Consider the following 24,404-nt stretch of genomic DNA (forward strand, 5'->3'; position numbering starts at 1 on the left):
TACTTGATATAGTGAATTGAGGAAGGTAACAGTCCCACTGGATGCTGGCCTCTAATCTCCATGAGATACCCTAGTAGCAAAATGTAAATACCCTTTTCAAAAATAAAGAGGCCTTTGGGTGGTGGGATGAGCAGACAGGGGTGGGGCAGGGAACTGTGATCTCTTCAAACTCATGCTTTTGGCTTTGACTTCACTGAGTAAAATCAGTTCTCAGAGAACTGAGACAAACCCTTCTATGCTCCCCAAAAGCACAGAAGGAAGAAAGCTTGTCATTCACGAGCAGCTAGGGACAAAACCAGCGGCAGAGTACAGGTCAGGGGAATTAGAGATCCAAAAAAAAAAAAAAAAAAAGTTGGAGTAAAGTGCACAGTTACTGTCAAAAATATATTATTTTGATCCTAAGAAAATTAAGAGAATTTTATCTAAGGAACTAGATTGCTGACCTTTTAATACATTTGGTTTTCAGAGAACATACAATCACCATCGGACCTATAAGACTAGTTTGCTTTGAAAAAAAAGTTGCTTGGAATTATCTACAGGAATCTCGTGAATGCAATTCAAGGCTAACATTCTGCAGCTCTTTGGGTAGTGGGCGATTTCCGCGGATAAATCCCCTACTTCCTGCGGGCATTTCTCCTATCTTCTCTCTCTCTCTTCCTAAATGCCAGCACTCTCCAATTCTCTGTCCTCGACCCCTGAGGCGTGAGACCGGGAAATCATATAGAGTTTCTCCTTCTTTGTAAACTGCCTCTGCACCGGATGGGAGGGCTCGGCCTCGGGGGCCTCCTGGCCGGGATCCTCCGGGGGTCTCTGCTCCGGCTCCGGGGCGGTGGCGGCCTCCCCGTCTGGGTTTCCACCGGCCCCCAGGTCCCCCATCGACTCCAGGGAGGTGCCCGTCTCTCGCAGGGGGGTGTAGCCCTTATTGCTGCAGGACGGGTCATCAGACTGGGAACTCGGCGAGTCCGGCCGGGCTGGGGTCTCCGGGGAGGCCACGAGCTCCGGGAGGCTGGAGTCCAGGTCCGCGCTGCGCGAGGCGGGCAGGGGCTCGGAGGACTGGGCCGCCCGGTAGTCCGGCAGCCCGCTGGTGCTGCGGCGCCGCAGGGCCGCGTGCCTGCCGGTCCTGGGTAGGCGGCCGCCCTGCCCCCTGGCGGTGCGCGCGGCTGCCGGCTCCTCCGGCTCGCGAGGCGCCCAGCGCGCGCTGCCCGGGGCACCGCCCCGGAGGTCGGCGAGGCTCAGGTCGAGCGGGATCTCCCGGGCGCCGCGCTCCCCGGGGGGCCGCTGCCAGCCGTGGCTCGCGGTCCCCGCGTCCCCGTCGCGGTCCCCCGGCAGGGGCAGCAGCGCGAAGGCGCTCAGCGACGAGCCCACGAGGGAGCTGGCAGTGCTCGGGCGCCCCCAGGTTTCGGGGGGGCTGCCGGGCGCAGGGCTGCTCCCGCTGCTCGCGGCCCGGCGACGGCCGGCCACGCCCGGGAGCTCGCGGTAGATGCTGTACACGGCCTCCGCCGGGCTCGGGGGCTCCCGCGGGCGGCGCGGGGACGAGGCCAGGTCGGGCGGGGACACGGCGCCTGGGGTTCCCCCGCCACCTCCCCTCCGGGCCGCGGGGTGGGGCCAGGCGCCGCGGGCCAGCATCGCTGCCGCCCCGAAGGCGTCCCCGGCGGCGCCGCCGCGGGTCCCGGGCTTCAGCTCCAGGCCCCGCGACTGCACATAGCCCAGGAAGCCGTTGAGCGGCGCGGCGCCGGGGGGCGCCGAGGCGGGGCCGGAGGACGAGGCGGCGGCCGCCAGGTCTTTGACGCGGAGGCTGTGCACGTCGATGACGGTGGAGTAGAGGTCCCGCAGGTTGATGATCTTGGTCTCCTTGTCCCTGTTCTCGTGGAGCACGGCGTTGGCGCAGATGAAGAGGAAGATGCCAATGCCCATGATGAGGGGCCCGAAGACCTTGAGCTTGTCGGAGTGCAGGTAGCCCGAGAAGACGCGGAAGAAGAAGCCCACCGACGTGGAGGACGACGGCGAGGGGGCGGGGGACCGCCCTGGGGGCGTGCTCCTGGGCGCGCCCACCGAACTGGCGGTGACACCTTCCGGAGGCCCCGGCTGGGTCCTGGACCGGTTTCTGCTGCCCCCGCTGCTGCTGTTGGTCATGGAGGGGATACGGTAGCCGCTGTCCCCGGGTGGTGGCGGCGGCTGCTGCTTAGCCCCCTCCCGGTGGGCTCCGTTGGCCTTGGGCCAGTAGCCCACCACCGCCAGGGCGATGCCCACCAGCAGCACCACGATCCCGCAGAGGGCGATGAGCCCGGAGACGGAGCACAGCTTCAGCTTGCCCTTCACCACCACCACGTCGTTCTTGCGCCTCTTCTTGGCTTTCCGCTTGCGCTTGGGGACCTGGCCCGGGGGCCGGAGGGGGTCCTGCTTCCGGGCGGAGATCCTCAGGAGGCCACCGGTGGCGATCATAGCGAGCGGTGGAGAGTGGGGCTAACCCGGGGCCGGAGGCCTGTAGGGGGGCAGGGGGGGGCACCAGCTGCCCACTAGCCGCTCCTCCACCTCCTCCTGCTGCAAAGCAGAGGAAGACAGTCAGAGGGTGTAGGCTTGGCTGCGGCAACATCCCACGCGCTCTGCCATAGTCCGGCTCCAAGATCCCACCACATGTGCGCGCCCCCACCCCACTCCATCCCACATCCCGGGGCCATGACCCGCTAACACGAGTGCCCTACGTGGAGACCAGGGGGTGAGGGCAGTGGATTAGGGACGAGAAGCGCTGTTGCCGTAACTGATCCGAGACGGTTAAACACACTTGGAGAGCACGTCTTCTTTTCTCCCCCATCCCCCAAACACTGTAGGTACTATTCCAGCAGGGCTCAATTCAAAAGCTCCAGGCTGACAGCCAACGGAGTTCTGACCATGAGTGAAAACTAACGTGGGACTTAGCGCTCGTGGGCACGGGCTCTCCTGTCTCCCAAGGGGGGCGCCCCAGACTTCCAAGTCTCTTAACTGAAAGGAGGGTCTGTTTGTCTGTGGGGCCTTCAAAGTCCCTGAAACAGTCACAAAAGTTACCGATTCATAAAGACAAAAGGAAGTCCTTTCACTGGACAGAAGTGAAAAGTCATATCCTGGCAGACGGTTTATTTACCTCATGTAATTAATAAACAGTTCACGGCTGGGGGAACACCGGAGAGCTATGTTCAGTACTCCGACCATGAATCCCTCCACCACCTTGTCTCCAAGCCATCATTGTTCTCAAGCAAGCTGATCCTTCTCACAGCCCCTTCCCTCATCTCTTTCCTGCAACATCTGGACAGCTTCTTGGGGTGGAATATTTAGTTTTAGGTAACAGATTATGTAACTGCGCTCTTCTCTCTGGCCTCTTCTCCTCCCTCAGAGGAACTCCCTTAAAGGTATCAAGTGCTAGAGCCCATCAGGGCATTTAAGCAGTCCTCCCAGGATCTTTCTCTCATGTGGGAAAATTCCAATCTTAAAAAAAAAAAGAGAGAGAGAGAGAGAGACCTGCCATCATAGCTTTCTGACCCCTTATTAATGTGCCAACAGTACATTCTGAAGAATCCAAATATTCAAATGAGGAGGCAATTAACTAGGTACAGCAGTCTACATAATAACGATGGCTTGTAGGATCTCCCAAGGGAGAGCTGTTCCCATGTTTTTCTCATGAGGTCATTTTTAGGAAAGGAGGGGGGACAACAATCAGTGGACTATCTTACAGGAAGTTTAGTGGTTTATAATAAAGCCTGGGTAGATAAACGGCACAGATGCAACTCTGTGGATATCTGTCAGCTTCGAAAAATTTCAGTCCTGCTGGATCCCCAGAGTAACACATATTTTGTTCCACTGGTTGTGTTCCCTCCTGTAATAGAGATGCTAAAATTAAGGGCATTGTTTGAAATCGAAAGGCTTAGATATCACTCATAAGCCTTTGGAATTATATCCTTTATAAAATAATTCATGTTTTAGAATAAACTGCCCTTTGAAAATGGGGGGTTGCTCAGGTAGAATTTTGCTTTTAGTTGGTGCCTGGGTGAACAGCTTTGCCCGTTGAGCCCCTCTATCATACCAAGACAGAAGCATTTCTCCACTGATGGAAAAGCAAATGGCAATCCACTATTTACAATGCTTGTAAATCAATATCTCCTTGGAACTTGGTTGGCTTTCAGTAAGCAGGAATTCGAGATGGGCTAGAGAGGGGTTAAACACTGGGCAAGTGAGAGGGGGCTTAGTGGAGAGAATACATTTACAAACCCTTTGAATTTTGTTTTTAAGTAGGAGCTGCACCAATAAGCAGAGATTGGGGGGGAAACAAAAACAAAACAGAAACCAGAGTAGCTTACTGTCCATTCTTCCCCCTAAATAAGCACATTTATTATGTAGTTGTAACTGCAAAGACTGCTTTTTTAAGTGATACCCAAACTCCAGCATCTTTAATGTAATGATCTGGAGACGAGTGACTGTCTTAAGAAGGATTGAGGAGCCAGACATTTTAGAAGCAAAGGCAGCCTCAATTGGCCAGGTGGCTCTCCCAGAAAAAAGAGAAGGGCTAACATTTTGTTGGGCACTGATGGGGACGCTGGACGTCTTGGAGGAGGAAGGTCCACACATGTTTTTTCTCCTCACAAGGCAGTTTTGGCTCTGGGTACAAAGTAAGGAAGACTGGAATGGATTTCAACAATCGTTTACAGAAGATCTTTAAAATTAGTTTAATAGCTAGTAATTAACTCCCTAGTTTATTATTCCTTCAGCTCTGCTGAAGCCTGAATTCCTTTATAACGTGGAAATCTGACATCTGACGGGGAAATACTGACAAAGGTCAGATGGCGAGGAAGAACCACCTTGGAGGTTTTCTTCGTGCATAATGAAGGAAAACAAACTTAGCATTCGAGCTCGGCTGCCCTAGCAATTTACTGCCTGGTGCTGGTCTTTCCGCGGCAAAGGAATGGAGGCTGGGGGGAAAGAAAGGAGGGATGTCTAAAAATACAACTGCTTCCAAGAGAGACGTTCAAGTTCCCGGCTCGTGATGGATTAAGCCCCACTCGGTGTCTGCGGCTCGGAGCCCACAGGACTGGGAGCGCCCTGCCCTGCCCGGGTCCTCAATACCCCCGGGCCCTCCCCGGCAGGGCAGCGAGCCCCCCTTGCCCTTCCCTTTAGGTCTGCTTATTTATGTTGGAGTCACATGAGTGCAGCAGCTGGGAGTCCGCCTCTGGAACGAAGCCAGGCGCGAGCGAAGTGAGGGCAACCCTGAACTCGCTTGTATCCCGGCAGCGCGTGCCGCGTAGCCCGCCCAGGAACACGAGTGTCCCGAACACCCGCGCGGGGGACCCGGGCTGGGGCCGGGGGCTGGGGAGGGGGCGCCCGAGGGGACAGACAGAAAGGCTCAAGATGGCAGCGCTGGAAGCCAAGAATATCGCTCACTTACCCGGGAAGACGGGGGCAGCTCGGGGCCGGCGAACGGGCGCTCGGGCGACACAAAGGAACCATGGAGAAACTTTTCGAGCCGGGGCCGCCGGCGGAGCGCGGGGACAGCGCCGCGGGGCCCTCGGTGCGAGCGCGGCTCAGCATCCCGGCGGGGGCGAGCGTCAGCCCCGGGTGCGCATCCCTCTCCGGCGCCGGGGTGGGAGCCATTTCCCGGAGTTTTCAAGTGTCAGGTCTTCTGCATCCCGCATCCCGCCCGGAGCCGCTCTCCCCGCCGCCCCGGCCCCTAGTCCGGCCCTGCCTGCTGGTCGGCTCCGCGCCTCTTTGTGCGGCTGCTGCGCGCCGGGCACCGCCGGGTGGAGTTGAGCCCGCGGCGGCGGCGGCGGCGGCGGCGGCGAGAGCGGCTCGGGGCGGCCGGACCCGCGGCGGTTGCTAGGAGACGGGAGCCGTGACACAGGGAAATCGCTGCAGGATGGCAGTCGGTACCCGGCCCGGCCCGGCGGCTCGGGGGCGCACCCGCCCCCCGCCCCGCCCCGCCTCCCGCCTCCCGCCTCCTCCCCGGCTCCAGTCCCCTCGCCTCGCCGTTCTCCCCCACCGCACTTCCTCTCCCGCCGGCGCGCGTCCCTTCGGAAGAACCGCTTCCCCAGGAACGAGGAGGCGCGAGGGGAGGCGGAGGAGGGGGCCCGGGCCGGGGGCGCGCGGGGAGGGCAGGGCGCGGGGCGCCTCAGCCCCAGTTCTCCCCGCCCCTGGGGCGCCCCGGGAGCGCTGCCTGCCCGGGGCTGGAGCTTTGTTCTTTCCCTCCCAACTACCTGTCTGAGCCGCGGGCCGGGGGGGCCCCAAAGGAAGGGCCGCTGCTCCCGGAGGGGCTCCCCATCAACATCTGCGGGCAGCGCCCGCGTCTCCCTGCCTCCCTGCGTCCCCGCCTCCCCTCTCCTCTCTTCCTTTTTTGTTGCCTCTACTCCCGGACACGACACAGCCTGGGCTGTCTCCCTCTTCCCACTAGGGAGTTGGCAGTGTGGACGCACAGCGAACACAGTAAGTTGTCCCCCAGCGAAGTCAGGCCGGGCCGAGGGGAGCCGCCCCCGCCGCGCCGCGCGCCCCTCGGGGCTCGTGGCCGCCGCTGTCCGCTTTCCACGCGCTCCAGCCCCGCCGGGCTTTTGTGGCCGCTCCCCCGGACTCGGGCAGCTGGGGCTCATCGGAGATTAGAATCGGCACCGGGGCTCTCGCTTGGCAGCCCCTCCTGCTCCGACCCGCGCGCTCATGAGCAAGCTTGCAAAGGAAAACTACAATTCTCCAGGAATCAGGGTTAGCATCAGAGACGGGAGGTGGGGGGAGGGAGGCTGTCCAAACTCCTACGTCATTTTTAAGAAAGCGAGAGGGAGAGAGGAGTCCTGCTTCCTGGCTCATCCCTGCCCTCTCAACTGTTAAGTAAAAATGACAGGAAAGCGAGCATTTCCAAGTGGAATTTCCCCATGGAGATTTGAGAAGAAAGTGAGAAAGATTTCAATTATCTATTGAAATAGGACAGCCAGGGTTCAAGAAGAAAGCAACGGAAGAGCAGGTCCTGTCTGAACTTTGGGGCCCAGACAAAATATATTGCTGTGGGGTGGGGGGAGTGGTGGTGGTGGAGACTGTTGTGCATTCTGAGTTTGCCTGTTCAAGGGTTCAGGAAGCCCACCAGGGAGGGCCTTGCAACCCGCAGTGTCAGGGACAAGATTGTTCCTCAAGGTACACGGCATCCTCTTGTGTTTACCGCTAGAGCTTGCACTTTGCAGAAAAGAACAACAACAACAAAAAAAACCAAACATTTATGGATTTAAAGGCAGAAATGTGGACACTTGATATGTGAGGTGGGTGTGGAGACGGTGGGGAGGCAGGAGGAGGTGGAGGAGAAATATTTCCTCAAAGGAAACCACACATCTGCATGTTTGGAAGGTGGCATCCGTCTCCCTTTCCAAGCAAATATTGAAGCTGGATAATGATGGGGTGATCAGAGCCCACCTCCTTCTACCTCTGTTCCTACTCAGACACTAGAAAACAAGTCAAAATAAAGGGAAAGTTTTCAGTTCCACAATAGAGTGTTTCCTTTTAGAGAAATCACTGCAAAGGAGAAATCACCTGGTCTAATAGTCACTTTCAAGGTGCTTTTTTTTTTTTTGGCTCGGAACGTCTAGACTTCAGGCAGATTCTTTACCCACTGAACCATCAGAGAAGCCCTCTAGACGTCTTGAATCCCTATAATAATCTGGTGATTTGCACAAAGACTGGATCTGAGATCTCATTTCATTACACAACTGGCTGCCAGGGGCCACGGGGTGGCAATTCCTGTCCTCATTGGCCTCTGCTGAGCTGTGTAAACAGAAATGGCACTGCAGAACTTCATTCCGGTCTGAGGTGGATTAAGCCATTAGCAGTTTCAAATTTCAGCAGAAATGATAGCCATCATTGGCACAGTTAAAATTCACCTGAGGGATTTAAGGAGAAAGGAATAGAATGCTTTTCTAGACAAACAGGCCTTGGGACATACTTTTCTTCTGTGGATGACTGCAGTAAGATTCATGGTTTATTATTCAAAGGCTTCCTTGTGAACTGGAGTTCTTTGGAACTTTGAACTGTTAACGTTTCACCTGAGTGTATCATCTTCAGTTATTTTCTTTGTTCTCAGCTCAGGGTATCAGAGGAAATCAGATCACATCTGTTTCCAGCGCAGTCCTTTATCCTCTCTGTAATAATATCATATCAACATACATTCCCACGGGTTTGCAAGTGATGGGGTTATTTTGAAAGGAACAATGATGCTCTCGGCCCTTCTGGAGTTATTTTCTTTCTGATTTCACTGGCTGTTCAGTTAGGGTGATTTCAGAGGTTGTGGGACACCCCCTCTTTCACCCTGCTGGATACTGAAGGGTGAAAACTACCTACTTATAACAGTTCACCAGTGTTTGTAGAACTGAGGGCTTAGCTGGGCATTCAGAACATGTGGCAGCAGGAGAGAAATGAGGGCCTTGGGAAAAAAGAAGAGGAAAAAGATGAGCTTAGTTTTGTTGCTGAGTTGCTAAGTCGTGTTCGACTTAGGGTTTGTGACCACATGGACTGCAGCATACCAGGCTTCCTTGTCGTTTACCATCTCATGGAGCTTACTCAAACTCGTGTCCATTGAGTCGGTGATGCCATCCAACCATCTCATCCTCTGTTGTCCCTTTCTGCTCCAGCCTTCAATCTTTCCTAGCATTAGGGTCTTTTCCAGTAAGTCAGTTCTTCACATCAGGTGGCCAAAGTATTGGAGCTTCAGCTTCAGCATCAGTCCTTCCAATGAATATTCAGGGTTGATTTCCTGGTCTAGGATTGACTAGTTTTAACTAACTAAACTAAGAACAGTATGAGCTTAGATTAGTTGGATTAAACTCTAAACTGAAGCCTTTCATCTGCTCTTTCTTAAAAACAACCCTTATGTAATATATGTAATTCACAATCCATTTCCATTTACTTCCCTTGGTCATGTCCTCAACCTGGACTGGCTCACCTGCCTGTGTTTGCCGGGGGGCTCAGGAGGAGACGTGGTGGTGGGCAGCCTGCCAGGGCCCTTGGTGGTGAATGTGAACAGAACAGGAGAGAGAGGATAACAGTGTGCAGTGGGGGAAGCTTGCCCATGTCAGCAGCCCTGCAATTCCTGCTTCTCCCCACGCTCTCATCCCTCAGGTTTTTCAGTCGCAGAAACAGATAGTTTGGAGGTGTGTGTTCTGGAACCAGTTTGTATCCTCCATACACACAGTACGGAATTTAATCAAATAAGTCAGTGGTGTTGGCTTCTCTGCCTCAGTTTCCCCATATGTATTGGGATCATGACACGCGCTTGCCTCATAGCATTATTGTGAGGATTAAGCAAGGTTAGTTCACGTTCACTAATGTTTGCTGCTGCTACTGCTAAGTCGCTTCAGTCGTGTCCGACTCTGTGCGACGCCATAGATGGCAGCCCACCAGGCTCCCCTGTGGGATTCTCCAGGCAAGAACACTGGAGTGGGTTACCATTTCCTTCTCACTAATGTTTAGCATGTGGTTAACACTCATTGGGCTTCCCTGGTAGCTCAGCTGATAAAGAGTCCTCCTGCAATGCAGGAGACCTGGCTTCGATCCCTGGGTTGGGAAGATCCCCTGGAGAAGGGAGATGCTACCCACTCCAGTATTCTGGCCTGGAGAATTCCATGGACTGTATAGTCCATGGGGTCTCAAAGAGTTGGACACGACTGAGCGACTTTCACCTTCACCTTAACACTCATTACATTTAGCCATCCTCCTTGGTAGTCTGAACCTCTTCTCCGACCTTGTTACCCTCCCTCTCAAGTTCTGTTCACATTCACCAACATTGATGTGGGAGGTGCCTACGCTTAATCACTCTGAAATGTGGTCAGAGGATTGGCTATTGTAACTGAACAACACTGCCCTCATGGCCCACGTGGCCTTGGCTCAGTGTTGCTCAAGAAGCCCACTCTCTAGGGGGTCGGGGGTGAAAACTCTTTCCCCATTGCCACCTCACTCATTTTGCAATTACTGGGGTCCTTTCATTTCAGTGCTGGAGAACCCAGATTGCAAACTCAAGTCACTCTAGAGTCAGCGTAGGAGTTTGCAAAAACACAACCAAGAGGACATTCTTCAGACTGGACATTTCAGGGATTCACAGAAGGGACTTTAAAGCCTGTTTCTGGCATCGCCACAGAAGGAAAAAAAACACTATCCCAAGGTTGAGCATGGGACACCAGATATCTCACTCCTCCTCTTTCCTACTTCCTTCCCCATACCCCAGCCAATAAAAAAAGATGACAAACAAAAACCCAGTCAGAGAAAACAAAAAACCAAGCACCAGATTTAGCAAATAAAATCTTAGGTGGAATATACACACAGAAGCTCTCTGTTCTTTACCTGAAATGTAGATTTCACCAGGCACAGTCTTTGATCTGCATCCCACCATTACATACATCGTTAGCCTCAGGCTCTTTTTCATGGCACATACAAAGGATAATAGAGTTTGATAAAACAGAAAATAGGAAATGCAACAGTGGGATAAAGCTCCGTTAGATTTCTTTTGGAACAGAATAGGCAAGAAGACACCCGGCAGAGCCTGGATGAAGCAGAACTTGGAAGCCCAAGGGTGGGAAACCCTTGGTTTCTCACAGTTCCAGATTACACGGTTTGTGTTTCCAGCCCTTCCCCAGCGACGCTGCTGTCCCAGAGGGACAGGCGTTTGCCTCTGCCTCCATTCCCCAGAGGCCCACAAATGAATCTCGGAGAAGGAACTCGGCATCACTTTCGAGAACTTCTGTTTGGAAACTAAGGGTGAATTCATGCTGTGTCAAGGTCACGATCCAGCCTGTTCTCTTGTGTTTCTGAAACATGTCAGAGTTCAAGCCTGAACACTTCCACCGCAGAGGAAAGGAGATGATGAAACATATCAGCCAAGCACCTCTACCTCCGTTTCAGACAAACGGGGCGTGTGGCAGAGACAGCCTTCACTTTCTGCCTCCAGCCCCATTCATTCTTAATTTTGCAAGTCACCAAGAGACTGACTGGGGGTTGTCTTCTCTAGTAAGAAGGTTCCTTTCTGTACATTCACTTTCCCCCGATGGCCTGTATTTTCTATCATTTTCCATGGACACCATCAAAGCTGGATTGTGTGCCTCATAAGATAATTGAGGTCTGAAATGAGAAACCAGGGTGTGTTGGCACAGCTGAAAGCACATCAAAGCCGAGCTTGGAAAGGGCTTTGCAGAGAGGGCACGAACAACAGAACAGCCAAGAAGAAGCTCACAACTAAATGTGCTCTGTGTTCCCAAAACATATCCCAAACGTCCACACCAAGGCTGTCCCCATTATTTCTAATAATCCACGAGCACTTCAGATAGAAGACTTGTCCTACTGAGAACTAATAGAAACTCGCATGTCGGAGCTCCTTTCAAAATTAACTGTGATGTGAGCTGCTGTGAATTCCCAGCAGGAAGGGAGAAACACACGGACACGGAACTCCTTTTCAAAAGTAAAGAAAGCAAGACTAGAGCTTGGGTGACAATCTCAGACTCATCCTGCAAATATTTTTTTTTAAAGTGCCTCTTGTATATTCTTCTAGGCACTGGGGGTAGAGTGATGAACAGGTAAACAAAGAAACGTAAGATTTCAAGGCTAGAGCTTGGGTGACAAGTCTCTGACTCAACCTGCAAACATTTTTTAAGTGCCTCTTGTGTACCCAGCTTTTAGATTCTTGCATTTATTCACTCAACAAATATTTACTGAGCAGTTGCTATGTTATAGAGTCTTCTAGGCACTGGGGGTAGGGTGATGAACAGGTAAACAAAGCCCCTCTCTGGGAAGGGGGCTGGTAGGTAATAGAAAAGTTTCAAGCAAACAACAGAAAATTTCAAAGCTTGATGAGTGTTATGAAGAAATTAAAAGAGGGCGCTGTGACTGGTGAGAGGAAGCAGCAGGAGAGAATAACTTAGATCGGATATTCAGGGAAGATCTTGCCAAGGAGTGGTGTTTGTACTGAGAGCTGAAGGCTGAAAAGGAGCTGACCATTTAAGAGTATTCCCCAGGAAAAGAAAAGATTAAGGGACATGGCCCTGTTAGCCTATAATTTAGTTAGAGTCATCAAAAAATAACTAGTGACCACTGCAGGCAGGGCAAGAGGGCAAAATCTCTAAGCGCTAGAGGACTTTAGAAGATAATGATCACTGGGGAGAAAAAGCTAGGTCAGGAATACCTCGTGGCTCCCACCCTTGACCTGGGGTAGATTTGGGTCAGTGGAGGGAAGGCATAGAACTGGACATGTGAGCAGTTGGGACATGAACATAACCTCTCTGATGAGTGTAAGAGGCCCAGGAGTAGGGGCCAAGCATGCCATTGATGCTGAGATGCTCAGAATGGGAAGAGCCCTTCAGATGCTCTAGTCCTTTGCTTCTCTTGTGTGGTCCATGGACCAGCAGCATCAGCACTACCTGGGATTCACCTCATCTCCCGTCTCTTATCCAGGTGTGAGAGAAAGAATTTTGCCTTTAACTCTGTATTTCACAAAGTGCACGCAGATGAATACATAACGTCTGTGACCAAATATGTGTTTCTTACATGGGGCAGCAGCATGTATTTTAGCTCAAATGAAAGAAGAAATTAAAACCTGTGTCTTTTGGAGGTGTCTGTATCTGTCTAGGAAATAGGTTTGGTGGAGGTGAGGCTTGAATCCAGTTTTCTGAAAGATCAAGTTCCCTCTACTCTGGGACTGCTCTTTGGGTTCAGACCCTTGACACTCAGGTAGTCCTGCCCCTTCTAGTTATGGGATGTTAGATACATTATTAGATACCCAAGTGTCTGATTCTCTGACTCCTCTCTTGCAAGGTGGTTGTGGGGAGGAAATGAGATAGTCGGGGGCAGCTTGGGGAAGAAGAGGTCCTCTGGTCCCCCATCATCTCTACCATTCCCCAGAACACCTCTAAATGAATATATAGAAGTAAAAACTGAGTACTTGCTATGGAAAGGTTACTCATCCTGTCCTATCATTAAGCCTGTTCTATGTGGAAATTTTGGGGCTGCTGCTATAGGTGTTGTTTGGGGTACAGGCATTGATGTCTGTGCAGCCTTAGTCAGGTGTTAGTGCTGGTGATAATGGTGGGGAATCTTTACAGGGCGCATCGTGGGTCCTGGAGACACAGTGGAGGGCAGAAGCCACCTGCGAGGTTTGGGTCTGATCCAAAGACAGAGAAGAGTTTCCCAGAGTGCCTTGCGGTTCCCAGTGAGCCCAGGCAGGCAGGGAGTGGTGACTGATATGCTCGTCTCATCTTCGGAGCCCCACACTGCTCCTGCAGCCATTGTGTTTTGGTTTGTTTGTGGCTATTTCCTGAAGTGTGCTTTTTCTTTGCCTTTGGTTGCTGAGCCTCAGCAAGATGATCACTTCCTCCCTAGATGGGACTGGAAATGGCTTTAATTGTACTCTTAAAGCCTGAGATAAATGTTTTCACTTTCTTTCTGATGGAAGCCAATGGCATTTTCATATGCATATCTCCTATTTGTTGTCTCAGAAGGCAGGGTCTGGATCCCTTTTACTTCTGTTCTCCACTTTCCAGCTTAATTCTCATCAAAGCCAGCCCTCGTCCCCTCCTGCAAAAACAGAGGCTGAACAACTAACTACTTGTGTGGGTGCCGGATATTGTTCTTGTCGTATCTTTGGAACAATTCAAACTTATATATATGTTTTGTGCATGTAACTATGGACTTGTGAAATTAAATTGACTGACTAGGGTGACTTAGGAGGACAAAGTGTTGACCAATAAAAACCTGTATTTCATTTTAAGTATCTTTTTGAATTGTGTTCTGAGGGTAGATGCCCAGTAGTGGGATTGCTGGGTCATATGGTAATTTTTGTTGTTAGTTTTTAAAAGGACTCTGTACTTTTCTCCATAGGGGCTGTATTGAATAGGGGCTGTATCAATTTACATTTCCACCAACAAAGCAAGAGGGTTCCCTTTTCTCCACACCCTCTCCAGCATTTGTTTTTTTGCAGATTTTCTGATGATGGCCATTCTGACTGCTGTGAGATACCTCATTGTGGTTTTGATTTGCTTTTCTCTAGAGCTATGTTGGGAGAAGGCAGTGGCACCCCACTCCAGTACTCTTGCCCGGAAAATCCCATGGACGGAGAAGCCTGGTAGGCTGCAGTCCATGGGGTCGCTAAGGGTCGGACATGACTGAGCGACTTCACTTTCACTTTTCACTTTCAGGCATTGGAGAAGGAAATGGCAACCCACTCCAGTGTTCTTGCCTGGAGAATCCCAGGGATGGGGGAGCCTGGTGGGCTGCCATCTATGGGGTTGCACAGAGTCAGACACGACTGAAGCGACTTAGCAGCAGCAGCAGAGCTATGTCGAGCCTCTTTTCATATGCCTCTTGGTTGTCACCTGTACGTCTTCTTGGGAGAAATGTCTGTTTGGGTCTTCTGCTCACTTCTGATTGGGTTGTTTGTTTTTCTGATATTGAGCTGCATGAGCCGCTTGTGTATTTTGGAGGTTGATCATCTTAAGTATCACTATGAAAGGAGTCCTCACCAGAATATATCTCAAGGTCATATTGGAAACTTAGATCATTGCTTTCTTTCTGAAACAAAAGAGTGGGGAAAAATTATGCATGTTATATCAGGAGAGAAGTTGATATTATAAACCTATATCATTTTTTTCAAAATATTAAGATAAAATGTATCTACACTTGGAAAATGGGTCAGATATTTTAAAATTAATTATGTTTTGAAGTGGGCTTGGGTTTCCTCAGTCTCACACCTGGGCCATTGCAACCATCTTGTGAGCCCCAGGCTTTGCTCCACTGTTCAGGTTATATGGTGGCCTCACATAACCTCACAGTGCTGGAATCCCCGCTGCTGACTTACTGATCGTGTAATGATAGAATCTGCATATTTGGGGCTCCAAATCATTGGAAGCCAAACAATCACAGTGAACAATTAATTTTGCTGTTTACAGTTAATTTCTTAATGCACACCCCTTTCGGATGACCCCGTTGTAACAACTATAATACATTCATATTCCTTTTAGAGTATAAATATAGTCAGAGCAAAGGAGAAAACTGCCTGCCCCAAATGACCATCACAGAATACATAGATATCTAACATATAAAGCCAGTAAATCAGCCTTGATAGAGTATTTTTACCCCGTGAAACTCTTGTCAGAACCACAAAAGAGTTACATGATTAAAGTAGGCTCAAAGTAATATTAATATAAATTTTTTTTCTGAAGAGAGAAAGCATGCAGTATTTTCCCACACTTAATTTAGTTTTGAATTTCTATAAAATCTTACTGACAACAATTTCAGCTGTCTTCTTTATATTGAAGAAGACAGAAATACCACGATGTCGGGAAAGTATCACAAGAAGTTATTTTCCAGCAAGAAAGATGCCACCATGATTACTTGACAGACAAAATAAAGTGATTACACAGCTTTTTACAGAGGGGAAACACTGGTATGGTATACTGGAAAATGATACGCAGAGAAAGCAGAGGTAATGCTTCAAAATATTCCTGTTTTTCATTATTCTCCAAAGCCACTTCCTTCCACGATTAGGGTTGGGCCACCGAAAGGTCTGTAGCACTCTGACTGTTTCCAGCATATCATAAAAGAGCTTCATTTATTCCGCTCACCAAAGGGAACCTGTGTCACAGATTGCCTTCCAATGCCTCCCAATCACTTATAACTTCTGGCTTTTGATGGCATTAATATGAATGAAATGATAGAAAAATTATACTTTATGGAAATTAAATACCAATCAGTGTTACAGCTCTACCTTTTTTTTTTCTTTTGCCAAGGAAATGATGTTTTTCCCATTTACAGAAATAAGTATATTATCATCAAGACAGAATTCATAAACCATAGGAGGAGGATTAGAAAAGATGGTCATTTGCAGCAATCACTTTAAGAGGGTACACATCAGAATGTGCATTTAATGGCTGACTTTAGGAGTTTTAGAACTTATAGACTCTCTATGGCTTCCCCTAGTAGGCAGTGAAGGAATCTCTGCAGGAATCTGCAAAGGCTGAGGGCAGAGGTGAAGGGGGAGTGGGGGGCCAGGGTGGTGCACAGAATCATGGATCTCAAGTCAGAGGAAGTTAACAAAGCTCCAAGGATTCCATCAGTGGAGCCAGCTTTCTGGTTTTCTGTGCCTGTCTCTACCAACACATAGAGACATGGAAATGTCAGCCAGCCTTTCCGGCTCTGAGCAAGCCGGGATTCTAAACCACTTTGAAATGATACTTTTTGTACCCTTTTCCTGGGTGATCCTTCAGTGTGCTATTTATTTAAAGGATGTATAAAGTCAAACTGGATAATTTGATTCCCTCTTTGCTTTTGCAGCCATAGAAAAAAAAATCTCAAGGACACGTTGCAAACCTCCTGGACACCATACATATTAATGCAGTATTTAAATGATGCATAATATTGAATAGTTGGTATTGAACAATGGGATTTGAAGAAAGCACTAGCTGGCTTTTAAAGACTCCATCCTGTCTTCTGGTTCATCTTATTCTTACTTCAAGCTGTGGAGACAGGGGATCAGTCATTTTTGCAATATTCATTCGGCCACTGCGTTTTCTAGAAATTCTGGTCTGTACAAAAGATAGTAAAATTACAATGTCCGCAAACAGAAGCTACTGTGTTTGGTTTTATACTGTTCTAGATTTTGGCCTCACTTGGATTTAATTCTCAGACTTCTTCAGGAGATGGGATGTTTGAACATCTCAGACCTCCTCTTGGAATATTTTCAGGTAGCAAACAAAATTAATTCATGTTTGCTTTTTGATTGAATCACGAACCATCTAACATCAGAATCTTACATAAGAATCGAGTAAGCATCAAATACTGAAGGAATACTTAAGGAAGAAAACCTTAAAACTGTGAATCTTTGATAACATTTTTTCCCCCTAAAAATTGGGCAAGAACACAATCATTTATTTGCACCATGGGACATTTTGACCTAGTTACAAACACCAGTGTGTTCTCCCAGAAAGTAATTTTAAAAACATGGGTTTAGTGATCTTGATGCTTAGATAACTAAGACTCTTTGTCTTCAGCTATTATTTTTGCTTTTGCCTCTTTGACCTTCAGGCTCACCCTGCAAACACATCCCTGTTTCTTGTTCTCTCTCTGCTGTGGCCTCTTTCAGCAGCACTGCTTTTCAGGTTTCCTTAGCTCATTAACTACCTTGTTTCTCTGGACAATTCCCCAGGGGTATAGTTGGCACTTTTCCCCAGTTGACTCTCTTCCCACCGCCCCCCCCCCCCACCCCAGTACATTTTCTTTATCCAAGCAAATCCTCTGCTATCATTTCTTTATCCTTGCAGTTGTCCATGTAGCTCATTCACTGGGTCTCACCATTAGGGAGGGTACTGTTTACTCCCTTCTTCTGATCGTTAGTGAACTTGCAGAAGGTTCCAGATTACCAGGGGAATTGCTCTCCTGGTTATTTGTATTCAATCCCTCCCTATCCTCAGAAGGACAAGCCCCTGGGGGGCTTGTATTGTTTGAAGGCAGAGAAAGGGTTCAACCCACTCTGAGTCCACCTTTGAAGAAACAATTTCCTGAAACGTCTCTCTCTACTTACCTAAATCAGGTAACCAACTCCCGTTGAGTTCTGACAACTGTCAGTTTCCAGCTGCAGGATTGTGTCAGGAGTGTTCAGCCCCTAGATCATCTAACACGTTTTCATCACAGGATTGCTGTATGAGGTGGACGATGGGGGCCTAACTGTAGAAATCTCTAGCAGGCTTTCAGGGGCCAGGACAGTGGTGGGTGGGGGTGGGGTGGTGGGCTGGGGGTGTCCCTATGCCCCACCCTGACTCTCACAGGAATCTCAGACAGACTGAGCTCTTTGGCTTCTGCAGGGAAGCCCTTCTTCCCAGAGGCCCTTCCTCACCATTCAGTCTCTCTGGCCCCCTGCTCTTCTTCTCAGCAGAACCCCGGGGTGCCACTCACCTTCTCTTGGGAAGTAGCCTCCGCCATCCCCTCACTCTCCTCCTGGAGGGGTGCGGTTTTCTCTCCCCAGACTCATTCTCCATGTGGGATGTTTCTTCCTGGCTGCCACCTTTTTTACACCCTACAAACAAATGTGCCAGCATTGCTGAGAGTTCTGCTGTCAATCATGTGCTGCTTTATATGAATAACACACGTGAAGAATATACAGGGATTTACAGGATCTAACAAGCCTGGTGGGCTGCAGTCCATGGGGTCGCTAGGGCACGACTGAGCGACTTCACTTTGACTTTTCACTTTCATGCACTGGAGAAGGAAATGGCAACCCACTCCAGTGTTCTTGCCTGGAGAATCCCAGGGACGGGGGAGCCTGCCGGGCTGCCATCTCTGGGGTCGCACAGAGTCGGACACAACTGAAGCGACTTAGCAGCAGCAGCAGCAGCAACAAACCGCTGAGATCGTAATGGAAGTCCCGTTGGCTTCATCGCAGGGCGTTTTATCTCTGAGCGCTTGGTCACCCATCGTCCCCTCCTGGCTTCAGGTTAGTAAAGGTGCACAAATCCATTCGTACTTTGTTGGAGCCCCTCTTCCTGGCACTGCGGACCAGATGAGTCAGGACAGAACCTTAGGTGCAGGCTTGTCTGAAGAAAATGGGTTGGTCGCATCTCAGAGACCTTCTGGGTTGGAAAGATCGTCACCTCGTCCATCTGAAATACTGATTCCTTCGCGTGTTACTCTCAACGCTGTCACTGCCCTACCGATCCATCAGCTGCTCAAAGCTTTTGGCCAAATCAGCCCTTCCTTCAACTAGAAAGTAGCTTAAGAGAGCAGCTACTAGGTCTTGTTCATTGCCATGCCCTTAACACCAAAGAAAGTGACTGGCAAGCATCTGTCATGTGCTTTTATTTATTTGTTTGGCTGTGCTGGGGTCTCAGTTGCTGCATGAGGATCTTTGATCTTTGTTGGGGTATGCGGGATCTTTAGTGGCGGCTTGTGAACTCCACTAGTTTTCATCACAGGATTGCTGTATGAGGTGGGATGTGGGATCCAGTTTCCTGACCAACGATCAAACCCAGGCCTGGAGTGAGGGAGTACAGGAGTGTAGAGTCTTAGCCTCTGGACCATCAGGGACTTTCCCTGCGCAAGACAGTTGATGGATTTGTGGGCAAATGAGAGGTGTACAAAAATGAAATGGAAATATTAGCATCCTGTTAACCTAAGTAGAAAAATTGGAAGGAGGTTCTAATGTTTGAACAAGTGCAGGAGCACCATTTTTCTGGATGCCAAGACTCAATATGGTAAAGATGCCAATTATTACCTTGTGTGCTCAGTTCCTCAGTCCTGTCCGACTCTGTGACCCTTTGGACTATAGCCCAGGCTCCTCCATCCATGGAATTTCCCGGGCAAGAATACTGGAGCGGGTTACCATTTCCTTCTTCAGGGGATCTTCCTGATCCAGGGATCAAACCTGTGTCTTCTGCATTGCAGACAAATTCTCTACCTTGTGAGCCATCTGGGGAGCCAGTTATTCCCTTAGCTGAATGCAATTCCAATAAAAATCTGACTTTTCTTTTTAATATATCAACATTATTCTAGGGGTCTACTCAAGAAACATGAAAACACATTTGCACATAAAACTTGGACGTGAATGTTCACGGCAGCATTATTCATAACAGCTCAAAAGCTCACACATGCAGCAAGTTGTAAATGGGCAACCAAAGTATGGTGCATCCATACCATGAAATACCACTCAGCAATAAAGAGGAAATATACATGCTGCAACAGGGATGACCTCAAAATCGTTATGGTCAGTGGAAGAAACCACGTGTAAAAGATCATGCAGTGGACACTATCACTATGTTTAATATTAAAAGTCTGGAAAAGCAAATCTATAGAGATTGAAAATAAGTTTGTTGTTGCTTCACCCTGGGAATTGAGGAGTGATTGGAAATAGGTACAAAGTTTCTTTGAGGAGGTTGGGAATATTCCAAAACAAGACTATGGTGATGGTTGTACAACTCTGCAAATAACACTGAAAACCATTAAATTGGATACCCAAAATGGACCGATTTTTTATTATGTAAATTATGTATCCATAAAGCAAAGGTTTTTCTACTTAAGTGTTTATATAAGAATGGAGAGAGAGGTACGCAGAGCCAAAGCACTTTTAGGGAAAAAAGAAAGCTGTGACAGGACATTAATTATTTCCTTTGGGAAAAGCCTTAGAAGGAGAATTTCTGGATTAAAGGATATACACAAAGTGAATAATAACAGTAGTTGAATACCATGCATGCATATTGATAATAAACAACCCAGGGTCAAACTTCACACCTTAAATAAAATGTGATCTAAAATATATTAGAGTTTAAAGTAAAATGTATAATTATAACATGTTTAAAGCAAACATAGGAAAAAATCTGTGGGTTGCTTTTGGGCTTAATGAAGTGTTCTTAAACATGCATAATACGTACAAGAATTAAAAAATCAGTAAACTGGGCCTCATCAAAATTAAAATCTTTTGCTCTGTGAAAGACCAATCCTGAGTATGAAAAAATAAGAAAGAAATAATGAGTATGAAAAAATAAGCTACAGACTGGGAAACAATATTTGTAAATTACCTAGCTGACAAAGGACCCATATCTATAATATCTAAAGAACTCAGAACTCAACAGTTAAAAAAATGAAATCCACTTAGAAAATGGGCGATAGAGATGAACAGATATTTCACCAAAGAGGATGTCTGGATGATAAATAAGCCCACAAAAAGATGTTCAACTTCACTAACCAGTAGGAAAATGCTAATTAAAGTCATGATGAACCATCACTACATTTCCACTAGAACAACTGAAATTAAAAAAAATGACAACATCAAATGTTTGTTGTAATGAGATGAATAGAAGTCTCATACATTGCTGCTGTGACTATAAAATGGTACAGTCACTCTTAAAATTATTTAGTGGCTTTTACAAAAATTTAACACACTCTTAACATATGACCCAGCACTCATAAGTCTGGGCATTTATCCCAGAGACATAAAAACTTACAGCCACACAAAATCCTTGATACAATTGTTTATAGCAGCTTCATATGTAATAGCCAAAAATTGGAAACAACAAAATATCCCTCAAGTGAATGGCTAAATAGATCTTCATACATCCATACCATGGAAGATGACTTAGCAACAAAAAAGAACAAACTTTTTAGAGAGGCAACAACTTGGATGAGTCTCCAGGGCAAGCTTCTAAAGCCAATCCTGAAGGGCTCCTATTGTGTAATCCACTTTCAGGAGCCTCTCTAAATGTTAGTATTACAGAGGTGGAAAACAGGTTAGTGATAGTCATGGGTTATGGATAGTGATGGGGTGGGGAAGGTGAAGAGGGAGAGAGCTGTGTGTAACTATGAAGTGCTAGAAGACAGGAGAAGCCCTGTGTAAGATAGAACCACAGAGAAATACAGGGTGAAAGATACATGGGACCTCTCTGAACTATGTATGTAACTTTCTGTGAAGGTATAATTATTTTTAAATCAAAAGTTTAGAAAATTGATAAAGAAAAAATGTGTACAGATACAAATGTATTATAAAATTATAATTAGAGTAAATTATTAAATTTATAATAATTAACTAATATAAATAATTTAAAATATATAGATGGATAAATCGATGAAAGATTTTTAACATGTCAAAAAATGATAACTTTTGTGAGCAAGTCAAGATTCTTTAAATAAATCTTGCTAGGAGTTATTTGGAGAAGGCAATGGCACCCCACTCCAGTACTCTTGCCTGGAGAATTGTATGGAGGGAGGAGCCTGGTAGGCTGCAGTCCGTGAGGTCGCACAGAGTCAGACACGACTGTGCACCTTCACTTTGACTTTTCACTTTCATGCACTGGAGAAGGAAATGGCAATCCACTCCAGTATTCTTGCCTGGAGAATCCCAGGCACAGGGGAGGCTGGTGGGCTGCCGTCTATGGGGTCGCACTGAGTTGGACACAACTGAAGCGACTTAACAGCAGCAGGAGTTATTCAGTTTTGGTTGTTTTTTTTTTTAGTTATTCAGTTTTAAAAAAAGAAGTTAGGTTCCTGCTTTTCACTGTACTCTAGAGTGAATTCCAAATGGATTGAACAGTTAAAAGTGAAAAAAATTAGACCTTTAAAAAATTAAAGAAAATGTGAACGAATATATATTGGATCACAGGACAGCAAGATTCCTTTTAACCAGGAATCAAAGATCAAAGTCATAAAGAGAAAAAATGGATAGTTTGCACTATATCAAATTTTAGCATTTTAATTAATGAATACCAAAAGGAAAATTCAAAAACAAAAAATGAGGGAAAGAGTTTCAATATAGTCACCAAAGAGTTGATATCCTTAACATATAAAAGTTTCCAATATCTAAAAAAAAAAATCTTAATTAGAAATAGGGGATAAAGAGAAAAAAACTGGCAATTCCTAAAATTAAAATTTCAAATATCAAAAATAATTTCACTAGTAACAAAAATAACAAATTTAAGAATATAATTTTATTAATTTTATAATTAATTATTAATTGTAGTTCAGTACAATCATTCACTTTCAAAACAGCAAAAAAAAATTCCTTTTTTTTCATAAAGGATAATATTCACTGTTTCTCAGAAATTAGTAAAACCTGTTTGTGTGAAATGTAATTAATATGTGTTAAAAACTGTATATTCTGCAGTTTCACTGTTAGGGATTTTGTTTATTTTCTAAATTTTTTGTGGGGATGAGAGGCTGCTCTGGGTCTTCACTGGGGTTTGAGGGTGCTCTAGTTGTGGCTCTCAGACTTAGTTGCCCTGTGGGATGTGGGATCTTTGTTTTCTGACCAGGGATCGAACCTGTGTCCTCTGCACTGGAAGGGGAGATTCCCAACCACTGGACCACCAGGAAAGTCCTTTTTTAGGGATTTAACCTACTGCTAATAATAACAATGGTCAAAAAATTTTTTCAAAGTCAATAATAGCTAATACAGGTGGCATTTACTATGTGCAGTCATTTTTCCAATCTATGCATGTATTAACTCACATTAACCTCACCGAGGTGAGAAAACTGAGGTTCCTGAAAGTAAAATCATTCACTCAAGGTCACACAGCTGCTGATGGGCAGAACCTGGATTTGAACCCAGCAACCAAGCTCCCGAGGACGTGCTGTTAACTACTGAACTATACTCCCCACCTTCCTATGAAAATACTTAGAGATCCATGCAAAGATGTATGTGTAATACGTGGATGTTCATCAGCATTTTCTTTACAGTGGTGAACACGAGAGTAACTTCAATATAGAAAAGTAGAAAATCGGTTAGCTAATTGAGGAGCTTTATCTATCCATTGGATTGAAAACCAGCCTCCATTAGAAATGGTGCTGTCAAGTTAGGCTGGCAGACTTTTCCTGTCAAGGGCCAGGTAGTGGGGACATTGACCTTGCTGGCCATATGGTTGCTGTCAGAGTTCTCCAGTCTGGCTTTGCAGCACTAGGGCGTGCAGACACCGTGGGGACCAGTGAGATTCAGGATGGTGTCTGAAAAAGCTTTCACGTGCTTGATGAAAGGACACCTACAAGCCTGGAGATGCTGTCCAGCTTGCTCAGGATACTAGAGCCCAGAAAGAGCCTGAGTCCCCAGTGTACCCCTGAGCCAGTGCCCCCGTCCTGCCCTGCCAACTCCTTGCATGTGAAAAGCAAAAAATCCCCCTTCATTTGATAAAGCCTTTATTGGTTGGATTTTTGTAATGAGCACTCAGAAGCATCCTTAACTCATATAAAATGGAAGGGAAATTAACCATTTACAGTTTTGCTTCAGACAAGCCCTGACCTCTCAGAACTTCAGTTTTCTACTTGATGGGACCTAGAATGAAGGACAGTATGGAGAAACCTATCAGAATTGGACAGAGGCTTCCCTGATGGCTCAGAGGTTAAAGCATCTGCCTGCAATGCGGGAGACCTGGGTTCGATCCCTGGGTTGGGAAGATCCCCTGGAGAAGGAAATGGCAACCTACTCCAGAATTCTTGCCTGGAGAATCCTATGGACAGAGGAGCCTGGTGGGCTACAGTCCACGGGGTCGCAAAGAGTCAGACACGACTGATCGACTTCACTTTCACTTTCAGCTCTTCAGTGGGGCTTTCCAGGTGGCACTAGCAGTAAAGAACCCGGCTGCCAATGCAGGAGACTTAGGAGATGCGGGTTCTATCCCTGGGTGGGAAGATCCCCTGGATCATGCATGGCAACCCACTCCAGTATTCTTGCCTGGAAAATCCCATGGACAGAGGGGCCTGGCAGGCTACAGTCGATGGGGCTGCCAAGAGTCGGACACGACTGAGCGAGTAACACACACACAGTCACCTCTTCAGTGAAGGGGCTTCACAAGGGATGTTTCTTTCACTTCTTTCCTTGTGTATCCTTTTCCTTTTAAAATTCTTGGCTTCATAACAAAAGAATAGAAGATGAATGTCTGTCTATCTACCAATCACCTGTCTGTCTCTAT

General features: G+C 47.6%; 1 protein-coding gene across 1 annotated transcript; it reads right to left on the minus strand.

The window, feature by feature from the left end:
• On the minus strand, positions 371 to 5,767 carry TMEM200C (transmembrane protein 200C). Its single transcript, XM_018039816.1, has 2 exons — positions 5,411 to 5,767; positions 371 to 2,541 (listed from the first exon to the last, which is right to left on the minus strand). Exon 2 carries the CDS (start codon positions 2,440 to 2,442, stop codon positions 658 to 660), a length of 1,785 nt encoding a protein of 594 aa, XP_017895305.1. The 5' UTR covers positions 2,443 to 2,541; positions 5,411 to 5,767; the 3' UTR covers positions 371 to 657.

Source organism: Capra hircus, chromosome 24 (assembly GCF_001704415.2).
Source record: "Capra hircus breed San Clemente chromosome 24, ASM170441v1, whole genome shotgun sequence".
Classification (NCBI taxonomy): domain Eukaryota; kingdom Metazoa; phylum Chordata; class Mammalia; order Artiodactyla; family Bovidae; genus Capra; species Capra hircus.

What these genes read in the sequence shown, in the direction of transcription:
- TMEM200C (XM_018039816.1), bottom strand. Translation starts at nt 2,442, where the DNA reads ATGATCGCCACCGGTGGCCTCCTGAGGATCTCCGCCCGGAAGCAGGAC.